Source organism: Alternaria alternata (genome assembly GCF_001642055.1).
Source record: "Alternaria alternata strain SRC1lrK2f unplaced genomic scaffold CC77scaffold_10, whole genome shotgun sequence".
NCBI lineage: Eukaryota > Fungi > Ascomycota > Dothideomycetes > Pleosporales > Pleosporaceae > Alternaria > Alternaria alternata.
Genome location: NW_017306199.1, coordinates 764,515 through 782,936, shown reverse-complemented (window position 1 = coordinate 782,936; position 18,422 = coordinate 764,515). Strand labels below are relative to the sequence as shown.

Here is an 18,422-nt window from a genome sequence, read left to right as displayed (position 1 = left end):
TCGCGGACGCTGTCACACAGACTGAGGGCACGACTGGAGATGCCGATTTAGAGGCGATGTTCAAGGCTCAGGCGCTCAAATCGATGATGGGTCGCGCTCTGGGAGGTGCGAACGAGGAATGCATGGTGATGTAATGGGTGTTGGTAGATATTGTCGAATTATCAGCGCAATTCAGTGTCGCGTCGATTGGTGGAGCGCCTGAAATATCTCACGTTCTCTAGCATCCGAGCAGTCTAGATTGTGACTCTAATTTGGGGATGTTGTCAAGCGTCATTGGTGAGGCAGCACCCTGAGACTAGCCGTTTCGGGACGGCTGCCTGAACGCTAATATATACTAGGGAGTACTGACCATCGCCTACGGCTATTTGAGATGGCATATAAGACTCACAGAAAGACGACAACTTACACACATCACCAACTCTTTCTACATTGTTTTACATTGTTTTCACATCGCTCACACAATATCATCGAAACGCGCTACCAGCAATATATTATTACGATTTCAACAAGATGGCGCCAATTGCAAGCCCTCTCCACATCACCAATCTGACGGACGGGGAAACAATTCATCAGGTACATTACATTCTCTGGGTTGACAGGCTACAATTAACACATATCATAGCGCTGCCTCTTGGTTACAGGTACCTTTACGCTTCCCGTCGCTGAAGGCAGTTACATCCATGTCGCTACTAAAGGTGCCAACAACGCCCAATCGTTTCCCGAGCAGACGTGGCCGATAGCAGGTGGTAACTTCAAGGCTCTTGTTATGCTCTCGCCAGGGCAGAATATCCTCGAATTTGCATACGTCTGCAATGACTGCCTCGAACACACCATCGAGATGAATGTCAACTACATTCCGCTCTTGCAATGTCCACCTCTTCACCTCGCCATAATGGTTGCCGCAGACTCTCCATGCATCATCGACTGCCCACCTTCAAAGGCCGCTGGGATTTCTTCGGCACACTCAGACCTCGACGCAGCAATCGCCAAGGTCCGCATGGCAGCTTATATGTGGCAAGCTATGACTGCGGAAGACCTGAGGCTGCAAGGAGCTGGACGCCGATCGTTCAGATTGGATGAGGAATGGACAGCTGACACGATCAGTCGTGACTTTCTCAATGCGCAAGTTGACGGGGCTCTCGATGGCGAAGGTGCCATGCGATCGACGGCCAAAGTCAACATCATTCGCTCTTCTAGAACCGTCAAAGAAATCCGCGATAAGGAGGTTGCACAACAGAATCCTTCCGCCCGTCGCAGTAATGGCTTGTTCGACTACTTTCTGGAAGCGCTCAAGGAAAAGGGAGGACCGTTTGCTTCTGAGGCCCATCCCATCGTTGCTGGATTGATTCTCGACTCACACTACAATGTGTCGCAGAAGCTGATCCTCGGACACGCAGCTTTGGGTTGCCACAACCCCGATGGAATCTCGCTGGGCATGTTCGGTAGCCATCTGGCCTACTCCTGGCCGCGCTTCCTAGAGGAAGTCACAGGTTGTCTTACAGATATCCGTAAACCTGGAGACAAGGTAGGTGATGACAATGGAGAATGCAACACCATGTGGGAAGCGTGCGCCATTGGCCAAGGCGCTTTCCTCCATGAAGTCGGCCATGCACTTGGATCGCCTCATCGTTCAGGCATCATGGAGCGCGGATATGCACAAGACTGGCCCAAGAACTTTCTCCCCAAGACCGCGTACTCTGGTCGCCTCAAAGCAGAAGGCGTACTTGTCGACCCTCATAGCACACCTAACAAAGCTCGTTGGAATCTAGCCGATGCGCTCTCCTTCCGCATGCTGCCTCATTTCCGCCTTCCCATTGACCCCGTAATCAGCGACGAAGAACGCCATGCATCCCCCGAGGCCTACGCTGAGCAAATCGATGATGAAGGTCCATCAAAACTCGTCATCGGCTCAAGCAGCGGTATCGTACGCATCACCTTCAACCACACAGAGACAACCCAACCCCTTGGCTGGATTCACAGCGCACCGAAGCGCATGGAGTACATGGAATCCGCTCTTGAAGAGCGCTTTGACCGATCTAAACCCCTACAACTCAATATACTCGCCTTCAACGGCAAGGAAACCAGCATCGGCAACGTATGGAAGGTCCTCGCCAGCAAAACGTTCATCCGCATCCCAGGCTCCAATATTCGACTCGTAAAGCGCCTAGCCTTCCCTGATGAGTCCAACAACGCTCGTCGATATGAATGGGCACAGCTCCTTCACGAGAAGGGCAAGGACGGAAAAGTGCACCGCGCCGTGTCCATCGATCTGAGAGTAGGATGTCTATGGGATGGAGGTGTGGTGAAGTATGCAGATGGCCACACAAGCCATTGGGGACCTATGCGTACATATGGCAGCAAACACCATTTCGGTGGTCACGCTTCCGAGAAGCTACGCCTCCCCGAAGGAGTGGAGATTACTTCTATCGAAGTCAACCCTAGGGATGGTGTAAGGATGCATCTCAGCAACGGCACAAGCGCGGGCGAGCTCAACACGAGGCATCACTCGGAGATTGTGAAGTTGACGCCCAGCCCTAATGAGGTTATTGTGGGATTCTTTGGCAAGAGTGAGAGGGGTGGAGGCTTCTGTGGCGTTGAGGAGTTTGGAATTATTACTGTGCAGAGGGATGTGGGGATCGCAGGATTGCCAGAAAGTGTGTGGGATATGGATGAGTTGAAAAATACTAGTGGAATGGAAGGGGACGAGGTACGTGAGCATCACAATCTTGCTCTTCCTTTGATTGCATATAGAAGGATGCTAACATGGGATTGCAGGACGAGAATCATTACGACCATGATGAAGATGACGAAGACGAAGAGATGGACTACGAAGACGACGAATAATTTTAGTCTTGCTTCTTGGGTTCTCTCTTTGGAAAGTTTCTGTATTATTGTTGTAGTAGTATCCTATATCATAATGGCATATCTAGCTAGCGGTGAGCACCACTCTGCCACCTTCTAGTCCCTCGGCCTTTGCCTCAACAACAATCTCTCCACTAGCACCCGCTTCGCTCCTTACAATAGCCAATGCCATTCCGCTGAAGGCGTTCCTCGTCGATTCTGGGAACGGCCTCATATCTGTTGGATCACCGTTGTCTGTAGCAACAATAACGCCCTGCCCAGACGTGACCTCGAAACTAATCTCGTCGGCCGCATCAGGAACCACGATACCGTTCTCATCGAGCACAGACACAGTAATGAACGAGAGATCATAGCCATCACCAGCGATCGTTGTGCGGTCTGCAGTCACGTTGAGTGTCATAGCGGAACCAGCTGTGAACTGCGATGCCCTAGCCCATTCCTCGCCGTTCTTGTATGCGACAACGCTGATATTTCCAGGACGGTACTGTACCCCATCCCAACGGAGTCTGTAATCGTACTTACCCTTGGATTGGCGGCCAGCTGAGATGCCGTTGACGAACAGCTCCGCCTCGTCACCTGATGTGTGGACATGGACGGGTGTGATCTCGCCAATACGGTCTTCGGAAAATGTCCAATGTGGAAGGATGTGTGCCATCGGGAAGTCTGGTCTCCAGCGGGCTTGGTAGAGGAAGAAGCGGTCCTTCTTGAAACCAGCGAGATCGATGATGCCGAAGTAGGAGCTACGACTTTCGTTGGCATAAGGTGTAGGCTCACCAATGTAATCGAAGCCAGTCCAGACGAATTCGCCAGCAACGTAGGGGTGTCTGTCTTGCTGCTCAAAGACCTTGTCGGGTGATGCAGCCCACTCTGGTGCATAAAGATCATAGGAGCTTACGATGTTGGTCTCTGGATCTCCGCCTTCCAGTGGCCCGCCACCGACGATAGCACTCTTGTTTGCAGTAACAGGGAAGAGATATTTGCCGCGGGTGCTGAGGGTAGATGCTGACTCAGTACTCCAGATCATCTTCTCTGGGAAGGCTTCTTTGAAACCGGGGAAACTTGCTACCCAGGAGTCTCCTTTGCCCTCACCCTGATAGTTGAGACCAACGATATCGATAACGGCAGCAATCTCCGTGTCGGCATCAGCCTCGTTCATGCCGATAGTCACTTGGCGCGTTGAGTCTTCTTCACGAACGATATTCTGGAGTGTCCTTCCAGTCTCGGTACCAGTCGAGTTGGATTGTTCGGGAAGCTCGTTGCCCACACTCCATGAGATGATAGAGGGGTGATTACGGTCACGACGAATGAACGAGCGAGTGTCCGGCTCATGCCATTCTTGGAAAATGCGATGGAAGTCATTCTCAGTTTTGGGGAAGTTCCAAGTATCGAAGATCTCATCCATAACTAGAAGGCCATACTGGTCGGCAAGGTCGAGAAACTCAGGTGCGGGTGGGTTATGCGACGTTCGAAGTGCGTTGTTGCCCATCTCTTGTAGAATCTGGATCTGACGCTCCGCAGCTCTGGTGTTGAAGGCTGCTCCAAGAGCGCCCAAGTCGTGATGGTTGCAAGACCCTTGGATGTAGATACGCTCACCGTTGATGAGAACACCTTGGTTCGGGTCGTATGCGACGGAGCGGATGCCAAAGACGGTCTCATAGCTGTCCACCGCCTGACCCCCGACTGAGACGGTAGAGATAGCGATGTATTCATTCGGTGTCTGGCTGGGTGGTGGCCCCCAAAGCTTGGGATTCGCAACGGTGACTGATCCTTGTACTGATTGCTTTGCGTGGCCTGCTACATCTGCGTTCGCCGATGGAAATGTTGCGACAGCATCGCCTGTTGCTTGCTTGGAAGCTGCATCACGCTCAAAGACTTCCGTAACTACCTCAACGTGCTGGCTGCTGTTACCCTTGTTTTCGACCTCAATTGTTATCTCAACAGTGGCTTCTGCTTCTGAGATGCTTGGGGTAGTGATGTAGGTTCCCCACTGTCCGACGTGAACTGGGTCAACGGTGACGAGCCAAACATTGCGATAGATTCCAGCGCCTGGGTACCAACGCGACGAGTCTAGCTTGTTGTCCAGACGAATAGCTAGAGTGTTGTCTCCAGCCTTGGCATATGGAGTGAGGTCAAGGCGGAAAGAGTTGTAACCGTAAGGCCATCCACCAACGAGCTGACCGTTCAACCATACCGCAGCATACGACATGGCGCCATCAACATCGAGAAAGACAGACTTTCCAGACTGTAGGGTCTCGGTATCCATGGAGAGCGTACGTCGGTACCATCCGATACCATTGATTGGCAGTTTACCAAGACCTCCATCAACTCCAGGGGCATCAAACGTGCCGGAAATGGCCCAGTCGTGGGGAAGGGCGACAGCCTCCCACTCTGCGTCATCGAAACTGGAAGAGACATAGCTGATATTGGCGCCTGGGGCAGGAGCAGATGGCCGCTCGTACTTTTGTCCGGTGATGAAGTCGTTTGCACAAGGCAAGATCCACGGCCTCAGGCCCTCGTAGCTCAGGCCATCTGGATCCGAGGTGAAGCGCTCAAAACGCCAGTCAGCATTGAGTGACGTGCGTTGGCGACCAGATGTTTGAGATTGTCTTTTTGCGACCACACGAGAGGCTGCGACATCGACGTAGTTTGATAATACAACGCCCACGAGCAACAAGCTGTACGAGTTGTACAGTGTCCGAAGGAAGCCCGTCATCACGACGAACAATAACAGGCTGAAATAAAAGTCAGCTTCAGACAAGGTTCATCTGATAAGCAGACGGAACGATGAGCTCGCTGAGAGTCAATGGCAAGCGTGAAACTGGGAGTCGATCGTTACACAGCTGATTTGTATACGAATAGAAATATGTGATGTGATAGAGCAGCACCACGGGTCATCTCCCTCCGTATCATGCGCATGTCTCGTCATGGTCGGAAAAATGAACCTATGTTACCGTCTGGGCAGTACATAAACCGCTGCCCGTGGAATGTTTCTTGCAGTTTATTAGCCTGCAAAGGTACTTCCCCGCCATGCAAAGTGCGGGGTGGCTGTCTTGGCTATACTTGGCTGCTGGCTTGAACGATGTTGCACCGGATGATGTATCCACTTTTCATGGGGAAGCTTTCGCGTTGAGCGCGGAATTGACGATCCTGGAGGTTGGGAGATGAGCTTCGAATGTAATGACGTCGTTGGCTAAGCCGGATGGGGATGCCGTTCCGCTTGCTGTCTCCTCATCGTTCCGCATGTGGGGTCCGCCAGTCTAGCGAGCACCTCAATAGTACCAGATGATTAGAAAAACATAATTGTATAGAGTCTAAGGTATACGGCAACTGTTGCCGAGCCGGCAACACCAGTGAGAGGAACACAGATAGAAAGCAAGCCAACTACCCGAAACACGACGTAACGATAAGGGATTCTCAGCATTGTGCGGCGGTACAGACTTTCGGAATTGATGGGAAACCAGTAGCAATGAAATACATCAACGTTGAATCTCAGCAATATTCTCATTAGGCGACTTGGAATCATGGATTTGGTTGGTATAGTCGTTAAGGCCCGTGTACGGCTCGGCGAGCATGGGTGCAGCAGGTCTTCCCACTGCATTATACCTCTTGCGCCTACGGAAGAAGCTGTGAAATGACGAGTTAGTACTTGAACCAGTATCATCACGCCCGTGGAATGTCAAACTCACATGATAGCTCCAATGATGGCAGCCAGGATGGGCAGAACCAGGCCGACGCAAACACCAATGATGACCTTGTTACTGACACCTCCAGTCGTGCTAGTAAGACGGTGTCCTTCGTCATCACCCTCTTCAATGGGCGGTGCGACATATGGCGTCGGTTTACCAGAGACAGCTTTCATCGTCTTCGCCTGAGTACCGAATGCAACGGTCTCATCTACAGCGTCGGTTGTTTCCACTGGCCACGTTGCTTCGACTCCTGATGGTACAGATGTTGTCATGGTGGACTCGAACGTCGTGCTAGTGGTAACTTGCGCAGAGTTGGGGCAGTTGACCAGACCAGGGACTTTGCAGCTGACGCCGCTCCGGGTGATTACAGTACTAATTGTTGCCGCGGAGAGATCTTGTCGTCTCTCGAAGGCGGGTGTGATCGTAGCCTGTGTCATGGTTGGCTTGCCCTGTATCCCACATACTTCAGCCAACGTGGTTGTGAAGATGGCAGTAGATGTTTCTGCTACAGGTCCCCATGTCTTTGTTTCGTTCAGGAACTCAACGGCGACTGATGCACCGGCGATCGCACCGACAGCGAAGTTGTATTCTTGAATGACCTTCAGCTCGCATTCTTTGTCATCCGGAGTGTACGTAACGTTGGTGGTGAATTCGGCAACGTTAGCGAAGACGGCCACTTCAATACCGGCTTGGACTTCTGGAAGCGCAAAATCCTTGAGCGCTTCAAAAATACCAGTCTCTGGCGCCGTCACCTTAAGACCGCAGTGAGCGCCTATCCGTAAAGCCGCGGCTATGGACACGCTCGCACTTTCAAGGGTGACAGGTAAGAACTCAAATTTCCCACCCTTACTAAGAGAATAGTCAGCTACTTGCCCGTAATTCGGATGTGCACGAACAAGATAAGAGTAATATGTGGATCAGCAAGCGAAAGATACGTCTGGTAATGTAAGGGCATATCGCGAGGGGAAGGATTCTTACACAGTCATATCAGCTACTTCGTCTCCGAACAACGGAAGGTTAATGGCGACACCGTCGTCCAGTTTGACGTGAAAGCCGCTACTAATATCGATAGCACCTTCCACGGCCAGTATGAGGTCCACTGTGAGAACAGCACCAAGCATCAGGTCTTGACCTATACTGGCTCCGATAGGACTTTGTGTTGCAAAGAGTGTGATTTCGTATGTCGCTCCAGCGCTGAGAACTGTGCCGATCTCTAGGTATAGCTCCATGCCATCGAATTGGAAGCGTAGGTTGGCTTCAGGTATAGCGGAAACATTCAGGTCAAACGGAAGCTCAAATGTTGGGTACTCGAAATCTGACGCATCAATCCCGTCACTGGCGTTGAATCTCTCTATCGCTCTGTCCAGATAGCCTTCAAACTGATCGGTGAGGTTCTGAACAGCTGTGTCGACTGAATCAATGGCTCCTTGAACAAGCTGGGTGGCGTTAAAGTCGCCGTCGATCGTGACTTCAGCAGTAGCAACTCCCTTCACATAGCATTTTGTACAGGTGACTTCGATACCAGCTTTGACCTCGAGTGTCTTGTTGTCGTGGTTCAGCGATGGGTTTGATGCAACTTCTCTAGAGGCGGCTGTCAACCTTTGTCTGGTATAGCAACTCTGACGACCGCATATAATCACTTACACCGACAGTAGAGTAGCGCCGCTCCAGCTTCTTGCTATATCCATGGGGGGAATTGAGAAATTTCCACGCTTCTCCAGACTAGCGGCAGCTAGGCCTCGCCCGATGGCAAGATATGTATCTTCCGTAGACTGGCCTGGGGCATTGCGGACTTTTACAGTAGAATCAAGTACTGCAACTGCAGCACTAGCCCACAAGGCTCCACACGCAAGGAGAAGGGTGCGAAGAGACGCCATTGCTGTAGAAAGCAAGCAAACAAGAATTTTGAAAGAAAATCAGGCTACAATCAACCCAAAGAACATAGCAAAAGCCTGAGAATTGCTGCCGACACAGGATCAAACATACTCATTTATACATTAACTCTCCCATCTCACAATACCTCCAGGTATGTACCATTCAACAGCACGAGCCTCTGCGGCGTAGCACAGATGGGGGCCGAATATGTGGGATGGAACCGAATACGCTTCAGTGCACTACTTCGCCACCAGCGCCATACCAGATGCGGCGATCAAGTAGGGTATAGCATCCTTCGGACTTACATCGACTAGGCTGGGGTACTTCTGGAACGATAATCGACCCCTACTTTGTAATCCTGAGGTCCTTTCGGTAATAAGATATGCAAGCTGAGATACATTCCCTGTAGCGTTGGCACTCTGCTACTGGAACATATACAAGGCGGAGCATGATCTGAGCAGTGAGCAAGAGCCAAATCCGGCGGATTTAGAGCCAAGGACTGAATACGATAAGGATATGCAGTTCATCGTTATGGTGAGACTGTGGATGAATTCGAGCTGTACGCTCAACCTCAGCCTTGTGGCCATAACATGCAGATACGGTCGAGCAGTGTCGACATGCGGAAATGTCTTAGCCCCTGAAAGAAGACTAGTCCCGTGGGGGGATGAGAAAGACTGACGCAGATAGTGTCCGCATACTATTTATGGGAACACAACTCCACGAAGTTGAAGCTCCCAAGCCCTCCGATGCATATGCTGAGTGACATGCCACATCTACTCCGCAATGGATAGCTGGCGTTGTTGTGATGATTGCTTTTCCCCTGCCTAGACATGGTCTAGTTTGCGGCGCAGTAGACGCATGGTACATTCTCAGAACACTGCAGCTCGTGAGTGACCCCATCGCGTTTCGAGTTGATGGCTTTGCAGATTGCAACATCTTTCCATACTTTGAATCCATGGCGTACAACAACGAACAGATAAGAAGCGAAGCCTTGTTATATTCTCATTCCAGATTGTGTGATCTTTAGTATGCCTTACAGCTAGAGGCAATAGTACGCTGTTTTCTGGTAGTGATGGACAGCGCAAGAGGCAACAATTTTCTTTTCTGGTTGCATACTCGATGTAGTGATTAATGGGACAAAAAATGCAAGGTGGATCATGCGACACCAAGAATGAAGAAGAGAGATCGGCGAAGATGATGGTAGATGAGATGTTAGGTAGAAGACCAAGTCGTGGGAGTTGCTGGCAAACGCAGCTTCCCCAGACGCATGCGCGCGCCCTTCGACGCTAACCCCATCAACTCAGGGTCCCTTGGCGCCCGAACGTCACCCGCTGGGTGTCGCGTTGAGACAGCCACGAACCAGAAATCAGCCTTGGAGATACCTGCAGCACTCTGTTAATTCCTTGAAGAAGACCAATACGGTTTCCGACGACGCGATACCCCACTCTCAGCCACACTGCCCTCGCAACCCGAAGCAACCAAAAGAAGCCGGAGGCGCATAGCATAACCATGTCGCAAGCCTACGAGCGCGAGCAACAGAACAACTCTCGACTGGATGAGCTGGCCTCTAAAGTCTCGGCACTTCGAGGCGTCACAATAGACATCTATGACAACGCACGCGATCAACATGTCATCGACAGCACAGTACGTCCCCCTAGACCCAACGTCAAGAACATACCTACATTCCCATGAGCATGAACGCAACGGTTCAACTCCCACCATATTACCCCTCCATCTCTCTGCTACCCTTCTTCCTCGTGTCTGATCTCACTCACTCAACGGATGCATTCAAACTTCACCAAATCACAACTGACATTCCAATCATAGTCCGATACATTCTCCTCCTTCTCCACAACCCTCAAAGGCTCCGCAACACGCCTAACGCGCATGGCATCGTCGGGAAACAAAGTAGCCATCCTCAAGTTATCAGGCATAATAATAGCGACTGTGGTGGTTCTATATTGGATATGGCATTTGGTCTTTTAAAGTCGCAGTTTGCCTCGTAATATCATTCGGCCAGGGTAGACGATGTTTCTCAGCAACGGCTCGATGTCAGGCGCAGCTACGTGAGTTGTGGAAGATACGACAGAGCAAAACGCGATGACGGGCACGGAAGATATCAAACAACTGAGCGGATGGGACTGTGATGGCTTGGTATATGGGTCAGGCTTCCGAGCAGGGGGAAAGCGTATTGGGTACCAGCATATGCGGCGTTTGGGAGCATTTCCACGTACAGGGCATGGGTGTTTATTATTGTTTCAATTCAGCGGTCTATAAACATCACTATGTACACTATGTACATTACACTCTATTCCATACTCGCTTTTGGATCATCTTCAGCAAGACGTGCATTAAGGTACATAAGACGCAACGATCGTCAAGCCAGAAGGCATCCATTATGCGCAGCTCTTACTCCCAGACGTTCGAAAAGAGGTCATCGCTGCCGCCTCCGAATCCTCCTGCAGGCTTACTTTGAGTAGTGGTGGTGTGTGTAGTAGTGGTTGTCTGCGTCGTGGTAGTGGGCGCAGCACTGCTCCAGCCCCCAAAGTCATCGTCTTGTGTTACCTGTGGTGCACCCCAGCCAGGAGTGGTGGGCTGAGCATGCGATGTGGTAGTTGTTGCTGCCGGTTGGCTAGGGGCAGAAGAACCCCAGACATCATTGCTACCCCAGGCGTCCATGTTAGAAAATCCTGAGTAGTTTACAGCCGCGGGCGCAGGAGCAGCCTTGGGAGCAGGCGCCGGTGCAGGCGAAGAGAGGTTGAAGGCCGAGCTTGCGGGAGGTGATGCTAGTGGCGGGGAGGTGACCCTCGGTGCAGGGGCCGGTGCAGATGGCATGGATAGGTCAAGCAAATCGTTCATGCCGCTTGCTGCGGGGGCTGCAGGCTTAGATGGAGCGGGCGAAGAGAAAGCGCTGAAATCAGACAAGCCACCTGAAGGGCTCATGGTACGACTGTGCGACTGGTTCTGTGGAGCAGGCTTGGAATCGAAGAAGTTGCCCCCACCACCGAACATGTTTGATGAAGATGTGGAGGGCGGTGACTTTGCGCTTGAAAAGCTATCGAGACCAGAGAACGGCGAGGGCTTGGGTGCCGGAGCGGCGTTGAAGGACAGGCTGCTGAATGCATCGTTCATGCCACCAAAGGCCGATTGTGACGGCGATGCCGGTCCCTGAGGAGACGCCAATCCACCAAAAGAGTCTTGACGTGCATGCTGCTGTGGTTGGGGCGGAGCTGCGGGCTTCGAGGCATATAGCGACAAAATCGACTGCTTGAGGTCCGGTCTTGATGGTGCCGCAGCAGCGGGCCCCGTGCTGGACGGACGAGAGGGTGCTGCAGACGATGATCCACCAAGAAAGTCCAATCCTAACAATGAATCCCCTGCTTTGTTCTGTTTCGGTGGTGCTGGCTCTGCCTTCGGGGGCGCTCTCGCTGCGACTGGTGGTCCGGTGCTCGGTCGCTGAGGAACAGGATCGTCGCCAAATAGGTCGATGGCTGGTTGAGGCTGTGCCTGTCTTTGCGGAGGAGGAGGCTGGCTGGAGCTCTGGGCTAGGCGTTGTGATGCTGAGCGTTCTATTTGGACCTTCTCCTGAACCTTCTTCAACGGCTACGTCTGTTGTTAGCTCTTGTCCTGATATAACCACTACCCTATTTAACTCACCACGTCGTCGTCGTCTGCTTCTAGAGTAGAAGGATCCGGCATAGGTCCGTCCATGACCCAGCGCTTCGACTCGTACTTTGTGCGGATAAAGTTCTCAATCTTTGCCTCCGACGGCACATGGCCAGGCGCCAGTTTTGACTCCCAGTACTTGTTCGCTCGCGCATTTCCCCATTTCAGCACGCTTTGGAGTTGCTCATCGGTCCAGGTATCAAGATCGACTGACTTGACTTTACTGATATGTGTTCCCATACCACGGTGAATTCCCGAACATCGAATGCAGATGAAGACGCCCAAGTTCCAGCTGGCCCATCGTGGGTCTGCAGCGACCATTAGCGAATGCGAATAATACTGAAGGCCCAGAAAACATACGCTTGTTCCTCTTGCAGTCTGAGCAAGTCTTGTTCCCTTCAAGCTTCACCAAGTTCTTGAGCGTCGCACGATTCTGTTCCGCCCGATCAGCGGCAGGGTTGGGCCGTCGCGACATTGTGGGGTAGACGGTCGTATGCGGAGACTATGTTCGGAGTGCGTAAGCGTAGTCGTATTTCAACGCGTGTGTCTGGAAGAGGAGAGCAGTATATCGCGAGGGCACGTGTCAATCGAGGGTGGAATTGGGCGAGTGGGGTTAGGTCGTTTCGTTCGTGCCTGCCCAACCGTTTGATGTTTCTCACCCATGACGCTCGGCTTGGCATTCGGTACCGCCATCTCACATGCCAGGGGCTTGCTTTTCGGTGGAATGGTGTGTGTCTTGGATTATCATGTATGAAAAGCAGAATAGTTCATCGCTTCTATGTAAAGTCGTATTCGACCGACAAGGACAACCCTGCTAGGACTGAATGCTTGATGCTTGGGAACTCCTGACCCCGGGTATCACAATGGTGGTATGCTACAGTATGTTACATGCGTCGACCGCCAGAAAGCTTGCTGTATGCAATGCAGTTATAGGACTCAGGCGGGACGAAATCTCCAGTCGTCCCAGTCCTCGTCGTCGTCAGACTCGCTCTCTCCGTCTTCTTCAGCGGAAGGAGCTGGTTTGACACCATCGTCCTCTACCTTGATTATCCCACCAGAGGTAGAGCGAAGGGCCTCCCTCTGTTCGCGTAGCCGCTTGACTCTCTCTTCGAGGCCTTCCATCTCCTCGAATTCATCTTCCAGTGCCCGCGCAGCATCTTCCTTCTCGCCCTCCATCTCCTCATCCCGTTTCGCCCGTTGTGCACTCTGGTCCTCACGCGCTTGTGCGGCGATCTCTGCGGCTGTCATGGGCGCAGCTTCAATGACAGCGCCCGAGTAGGCTATTTTGGTGGGCGGAGGTGACGCGGGTTTCGCAGCGTTCATCTCGTTCAAGAAGGCATCGAGCTCCGCTTGAGCTGTAGCATCGAGTGGCGGCTCAGCCGGCTTTGGTGGTTCTGATGGCTTGGTGTCTTGTATTGGCGCGCTCTCCTGGGCTGTGGCTTCCGGCGCGACCTCTTCCTCATTTTTCGCAGCCCCAGCATCGAAGAAACCTGCTGGCACACCGGCCTCCTCCTCTGTTCGCGTGCGTTTCCTCTCCTCGACCGTGTCATCCGCAGCTTTGCGCTTTTTGGACGTGGGTGCAGTCGCAGGAGCTGCCGATTGCTTTTGGGGCTTTTGCGCCTGTTGCCGTGCTGCGCGCTGTTGTCGCAAAAGAGCTCGTGCGTCGGCCATATTGGTTCGGATGATATTCGGTCTGAAGATGAGTCTGTATGTGTCGCCGCGAACGCGTGTATAGATTAATTCCACCGATGTTCTTGTTGAGATTCTGGCGCTTCTCCAATAGCTCCGAGCATCCAGCCCAGCCGGCAGCCGCGCAAAGGGTCCACAGCTCGCTAGTGGCAAGGATTACGGCAGCCAAGACATCGGCAAAACGATGTGTCAAAGCTCCACCTCCTCACTGACACCACTCAGTCCGACACCACACGACACATTGCGACTCGGTATCGCAGTCCCCTCACCTCCCACTGCTATTTCCACAGTGCGCTCACGATCAAGCGCATGCATTGAGCTTCCATCACTCCAAGTTGTCGTCTCTCTCGCGCCCTCACATCGCGTGGCACCGGCTCCGCACTCGGCAGGTACGCGCAAGAGGCAGTTGCGACTCATAATCGGCAGTCGCACGACGCATCGCGCCTTCTGTCTGTACAATTAGGCAGGAGCGCCCGTTCGCACTCGTTTACTAGTTAGAGGCCGGTTCATACGGCGTGTCCGTGGACCCGCAGTGCGACGCGCAAGGCAGGATTGGGGCTTTCGTAGAGACTTTTTGAATCTTGTTTCGCACATAGCATAAGCTGCACTCGTGGTATCGTCTATATTGAGCCCATCACCCGTGTCCTACACCATGGCCGGTAAGCAGACACCATCTACGCGCCTCTGTTCCATGAAGCCACCAAGTCGCGCCCCTCATGGCACCAGCACCACCACGCGCGCGCCCATCCCCAAACCTCACGCTGATGCTGATGCTGATACTGCCACTACAGACGAGATTCGGCGCTCTGGCCGCGCCAACAAAGGCCACCACACCAAGAATCAAGATGCGCTCGACGAGCCCTCCCCCGCTCCCAAGGCCAAGGCAGCAGCAGCAGCAGCACCGCCAGCCTCGGAGACAAAGAAAGGACAGGCGCAAACCAAGAAGGGACAAGCAAAGACACAACAACAGCGGGCACAATCGACGCAGTCCGCTGAAAACGATGACGATGAGGAGGAGGAAGATGCCATCATCCGGTGTGTATGCGGTGACCAGCGCGACATCCGTGGACGCCAGATGATCTGCTGCGACAAATGCGAGGCCTGGCAACACAACAAGTGCTTGGGCCTACCCGAAGGCGACTTCTGGGAAGGCAAGAACTACTACTGCGAGCAGTGCAAGCCCGAAGATCATGTCGAGCTTCTTGCTGCCATGGCGCGCGGAGAGAGACCATGGGCGCGCAAGAAGGGCTCCAAGCCGAAGCCCCGCCCCAGCGACGTCAAGCAGGAAGCCGTCTCGGAGAAGGCGAGCACACCGCAGGCTTCGGCGACCCCCTCGCAAACCGCTCCAGCTCCTGTCGAGACTCCCACGTCTCCGCCCGCTCCGGTAGCTGAACCCACGCCAGAAGCTTCCAATGGACATGCAGAGCCCAAGGTATGTTGCCACCATCCAACTAGACGTTCAAAAACTCACATACTTCAGCAGGAAAACAAGAGTCAGCCACAATCGCCTGTCGGCGAGAAGCGTCGCCACGAGCCTGCCACCGAAAAGGCCAACGCCAGCAAGAAGCGTAGAAAGTCCAGTCACCACGAGAGCAAGCCTGCTCCCCAATCAACTCCAGTTGGTGACATCGATGCGCTGCCGCAAAACCAGAAGGCTGTCGCAGAGAAACTCCGTGATACCCTGGCACCATTGATTAGCACCGCCTCCGACTCCAGGGGATACCGCATACCTGACGGCCAGACAGCCAAGTCTCTCGCCACCAAGCTCACTCTTCAAATGAGCCACGCTGCTTTTGAGCTCTACGGTGAGCCCACAGGTTCATCTTCGCCATACTTTATCAAAATGCGGGCCATTATGTTCAATGTCAAGAAGAACACGGTCCTTGTAGATCGCCTCCTATCTGGAAGTCTGAAAGCCGATGACCTCGTGAGCATGGAGGCGGAAGAGATGGCGAGCGAAGACAAGCAACGCGAGTACGCCGCCATGCGCGAAGCGGCTGAGAAGCAGATGATCTTAACCGAGGAGACTGGACCACGACTACGCAAGACACACAAGGGCGAAGAGCTTGTTGGCGAAGACACCTTCGAGAATGACCATGATGACTTCAAGCAGCCCAGTCTTCGCGAGCGCGAGAGCATCACCGAGGACACAGCTATGCAGTCACCTATCGGAACACGCCCACCAGAGAGTCCTGCAGGCGCACGACCATCTACTGGGAATGATGCTTCGCAGGCCGAGCATGCACGACGGGCATCGGCCAATTTTGACATCAACTCTGTCTTCGACAAAGTCAGATCGCCGCAGCATGATCAGCAGACATTCCTTCAGCGTCGCCAGAGTTCGATGCATATGCAAGACAAGCCTCAAGCCGCCGTGGATGACGCGGACGTTGATCGTTTGCTCAAGGATGAGGACAACGATGTAGAAATGTCAGGTTATTCCTCGGACCCGACAGTATGCTGGCAAGGATCTATCAACATGCAGTCAATGGAACCCTTTGACGCTGTTGCTAGATTCGTCGCTGGTGGAGATTTTGGTCAAATTGTGCCTTGGGAGAAGCTGCTGACCAACATTGTGGCGATTCAAGGACGCATCGAAAGTACCAAGGGTAACGATTACATTCAAAACATCGGACACACCGAAAGCCATGAGGTGTCGATCCTTGCTATCAGTCCCGTCACCACGGACGGGCGCACGATCATGGACCATCTGTACGAATACTTCCACTCGCGTGGCAGATGGGGTGTAGTACCTGTTGAAGGCAACGACATACTGCGCGACCTCTATGTCATTCCTATCGAAGAGGGTGGCAGCAACCTGCCGCCCTTCATCGACATGCTTGAGTACTGCACGATCGAGACGCCCCGCAAGGAGCACATGTTGATACTCGCCATGGTTGCTAAGCTGCCTGAGGTCAAACCTCAGCTTCCTCCTACCCAACATTTCGAGCGATACCCAGAACAGGATATCGCAGCCGGTCAAGCTCCTCAGCCCGTTCTCAACAACGGTCCATCTCCATTCACCAACCCTCATGCTCCGCAAATGTCGCCTGTCAGTGCTGCCTATCCACAGGGCCAGTACGGTAACCCATTCGCCGCTCCGCCTGCAAATATGGTCCCTATTCAACAACCGACGCCGCCAATTAACGCACCGCCACATCACCAGATACCCAAGGCACTTGAGATTCTTGGTCCGTACATTGATTCACCTGTCATCGTTACCATTCTTGGCTCCAGCCTGTCTCAGAACTCGGCGGTCTCGGAACTACAGATGCTCAACCTCAGGCACATTGTCGAAACTGTACCTGAAGCGCGCGATAACATAACGGTGCTTACAAACCACTTGCGCTCAAAGAACGAGTCAAATGGGCAACAACAGGCACAGCCATCTGGACCCCCTTAGAAAGTGGCTGCAGAAATGCTGGTCAGGTTGAGGCTTTTCAACATTGAACTCGGATGAATGGGAGGCGGAGGACTTCAGATGCGGTGTTTCGCGGCGCTTGGATAATACACGTTTTTCTGAAGTAAGGCTGGGTGTTGGCGGCGGGCGGTCGGGGCGGCGCTCTGTTTTTCTTGTATTAGATACCCACATGTGGTGTAAACTGTGTTTGTGCGATGAGAGCGGAGCGGTTTTTACCCTTCGTTACCTCATTGCTTGCTTACTTGTACGCTCATTGCTTCTTATGTTTACAAATATTACACGTTGTTCTTTAGTCAATTTCACATGCAACGTACATCAACCAACCGTGGCACTGCATGCGCAATATCAGGCGTCCAGCTCCCGCATTATCGTCCTTCAATCTCAATCCTCTTGTAAGCCGTGCGATAAGCGAGATTGACAGTTCACTGCAATCTATACTTTTTCTTCCGTGTTCCTTTTCTTACTGTATGCAGTAATCGTAGGCACCCCTCCTTCGTCTACCCTTGTCTTCGCATCCTCATATCTCGCTCTCTTATGATGACACATGAAAACTTCTTCTCCCCCGCCACGAGTCTTTCTGCAACCAGACCTTTTCCTTAATCCGGTGACATGCGTGCATCCATGTCAATTGTGTAATTCTGCAGATGCATCCATAATCTTCACTTCCCTCGTGAACTATTTGGCGCGGGATTTTGAGTGCCCTGGCTCTGGACGGCGGCATGGACGGTGTACCCGTTAATGTGGTGGAAGGATGGAGGGAATCCACATTTCTTTGGTGACTTACTCTATACGGTATATTGAGTCTGTTGAGTCGTGTTGAAAAAGAAGGCGGCATGTGTGGTGTAACAGCCAAAGTTGTCGGGTTCTTGTGCAATATGTACTTGTTGCACAAACCCCCATGTGGCAGGGGTGTTGTCGAATATGTTTTGAGGAACGAGAATCGACACCTTTCACTCGACTTACTGCATACGGTATATTGAGCATCTCGATACGAGTGATGGAAGGAGCGTTGCGGAAAAACGCGCAAGTCCTGTACGACTGTTGTGTCCAATTCGATACTGGAAGGCGATAACTCCGGAGGCAGACAGCACCTAGAATCAACACTTTGCCCAGAAGTTTCTCAATTGAGTAAATTTGGCGGGGTCGGTTTGATGACTGCAGATGTTGTACTCTGCTGCAGGCTACAGTACATGCAGTACGCGGTCTGTGGTTACACAGCATTG

The 18,422-nt window shown here is 52.6% G+C and overlaps 7 protein-coding genes across 7 annotated transcripts; 3 read left to right on the top strand and 4 right to left on the bottom strand.

Moving 5' to 3' along the window:
• Nucleotides 1–343: 343 nt before the first annotated feature.
• On the top strand, nucleotides 344–3,017 carry CC77DRAFT_1020448 (hypothetical protein). Its single transcript, XM_018525045.1, has 3 exons — nucleotides 344–573; nucleotides 623–2,707; nucleotides 2,776–3,017. The coding sequence occupies exons 1-3, from the start codon at nucleotides 511–513 to the stop codon at nucleotides 2,842–2,844; spliced, it is 2,217 nt and encodes a 738-aa protein (XP_018386224.1). The 5' UTR covers nucleotides 344–510; the 3' UTR covers nucleotides 2,845–3,017.
• CC77DRAFT_1020447 (beta-galactosidase) lies at nucleotides 2,776–6,007 on the bottom strand. Its single transcript, XM_018525044.1, has one exon. The coding sequence runs from the start codon at nucleotides 5,573–5,575 to the stop codon at nucleotides 2,927–2,929; it is 2,649 nt and encodes an 882-aa protein (XP_018386223.1). The 5' UTR covers nucleotides 5,576–6,007; the 3' UTR covers nucleotides 2,776–2,926.
• Nucleotides 5,968–8,425, bottom strand: CC77DRAFT_1040565 (hypothetical protein; the record flags this gene model as incomplete). Its single annotated transcript, XM_018527207.1, has 4 exons — nucleotides 5,968–6,486; nucleotides 6,549–7,397; nucleotides 7,527–8,129; nucleotides 8,193–8,425. The coding sequence occupies 4 exons, from the start codon at nucleotides 8,423–8,425 to the stop codon at nucleotides 6,339–6,341; spliced, it is 1,833 nt and encodes a 610-aa protein (XP_018386222.1). The 3' UTR covers nucleotides 5,968–6,338.
• A 1,507-nt stretch (nucleotides 8,426–9,932) lies between these two features.
• Nucleotides 9,933–10,409, top strand: CC77DRAFT_1031186 (hypothetical protein; the record flags this gene model as incomplete). Its single annotated transcript, XM_018526644.1, has 2 exons — nucleotides 9,933–10,067; nucleotides 10,251–10,409. The coding sequence occupies 2 exons, from the start codon at nucleotides 9,933–9,935 to the stop codon at nucleotides 10,407–10,409; spliced, it is 294 nt and encodes a 97-aa protein (XP_018386221.1).
• Nucleotides 10,410–10,630: 221 nt separating this feature from the next.
• On the bottom strand, nucleotides 10,631–12,725 carry CC77DRAFT_81727 (ArfGap-domain-containing protein). Its single transcript, XM_018533309.1, has 3 exons — nucleotides 12,450–12,725; nucleotides 12,081–12,397; nucleotides 10,631–12,026 (listed from the first exon to the last, which is right to left on the bottom strand). Exons 1-3 carry the CDS (start codon nucleotides 12,562–12,564, stop codon nucleotides 10,833–10,835), a joined length of 1,626 nt encoding a protein of 541 aa, XP_018386220.1. The 5' UTR covers nucleotides 12,565–12,725; the 3' UTR covers nucleotides 10,631–10,832.
• Nucleotide 12,726: 1 nt separating this feature from the next.
• On the bottom strand, nucleotides 12,727–13,863 carry CC77DRAFT_81707 (hypothetical protein). Its single transcript, XM_018533307.1, has one exon. It carries the CDS (start codon nucleotides 13,758–13,760, stop codon nucleotides 13,026–13,028), a length of 735 nt encoding a protein of 244 aa, XP_018386219.1. The 5' UTR covers nucleotides 13,761–13,863; the 3' UTR covers nucleotides 12,727–13,025.
• Nucleotides 13,864–14,430: 567 nt separating this feature from the next.
• Nucleotides 14,431–17,181, top strand: CC77DRAFT_935006 (hypothetical protein; the record flags this gene model as incomplete). Its single annotated transcript, XM_018534414.1, has 2 exons — nucleotides 14,431–15,210; nucleotides 15,262–17,181. 2 exons carry the CDS (start codon nucleotides 14,431–14,433, stop codon nucleotides 17,179–17,181), a joined length of 2,700 nt encoding a protein of 899 aa, XP_018386218.1.
• Nucleotides 17,182–18,422: the final 1,241 nt, after the last annotated feature.

Excerpts from the sequence above, each read along its gene's own strand:
- CC77DRAFT_1020448 (XM_018525045.1), top strand. The coding sequence starts at position 511 with ATGGCGCCAATTGCAAGCCCTCTCCACATCACCAATCTGACGGACGGG. Across the intron at positions 574-622 it reads ACGGGGAAACAATTCATCAG|CGCTGCCTCTTGGTTACAGG; the intron begins GTACATTACATT and ends CACATATCATAG. Across the intron at positions 2,708-2,775 it reads GTGGAATGGAAGGGGACGAG|GACGAGAATCATTACGACCA; the intron begins GTACGTGAGCAT and ends ATGGGATTGCAG.
- CC77DRAFT_1020447 (XM_018525044.1), bottom strand. The coding sequence starts at position 5,575 with ATGACGGGCTTCCTTCGGACACTGTACAACTCGTACAGCTTGTTGCTC.
- CC77DRAFT_81727 (XM_018533309.1), bottom strand. The coding sequence starts at position 12,564 with ATGTCGCGACGGCCCAACCCTGCCGCTGATCGGGCGGAACAGAATCGT. Across the intron at positions 12,398-12,449 it reads AGACTGCAAGAGGAACAAGC|ACCCACGATGGGCCAGCTGG; the intron begins GTATGTTTTCTG and ends TGGTCGCTGCAG. Across the intron at positions 12,027-12,080 it reads AAGCAGACGACGACGACGTG|CCGTTGAAGAAGGTTCAGGA; the intron begins GTGAGTTAAATA and ends CAACAGACGTAG.
- CC77DRAFT_81707 (XM_018533307.1), bottom strand. The coding sequence starts at position 13,760 with ATGGCCGACGCACGAGCTCTTTTGCGACAACAGCGCGCAGCACGGCAA.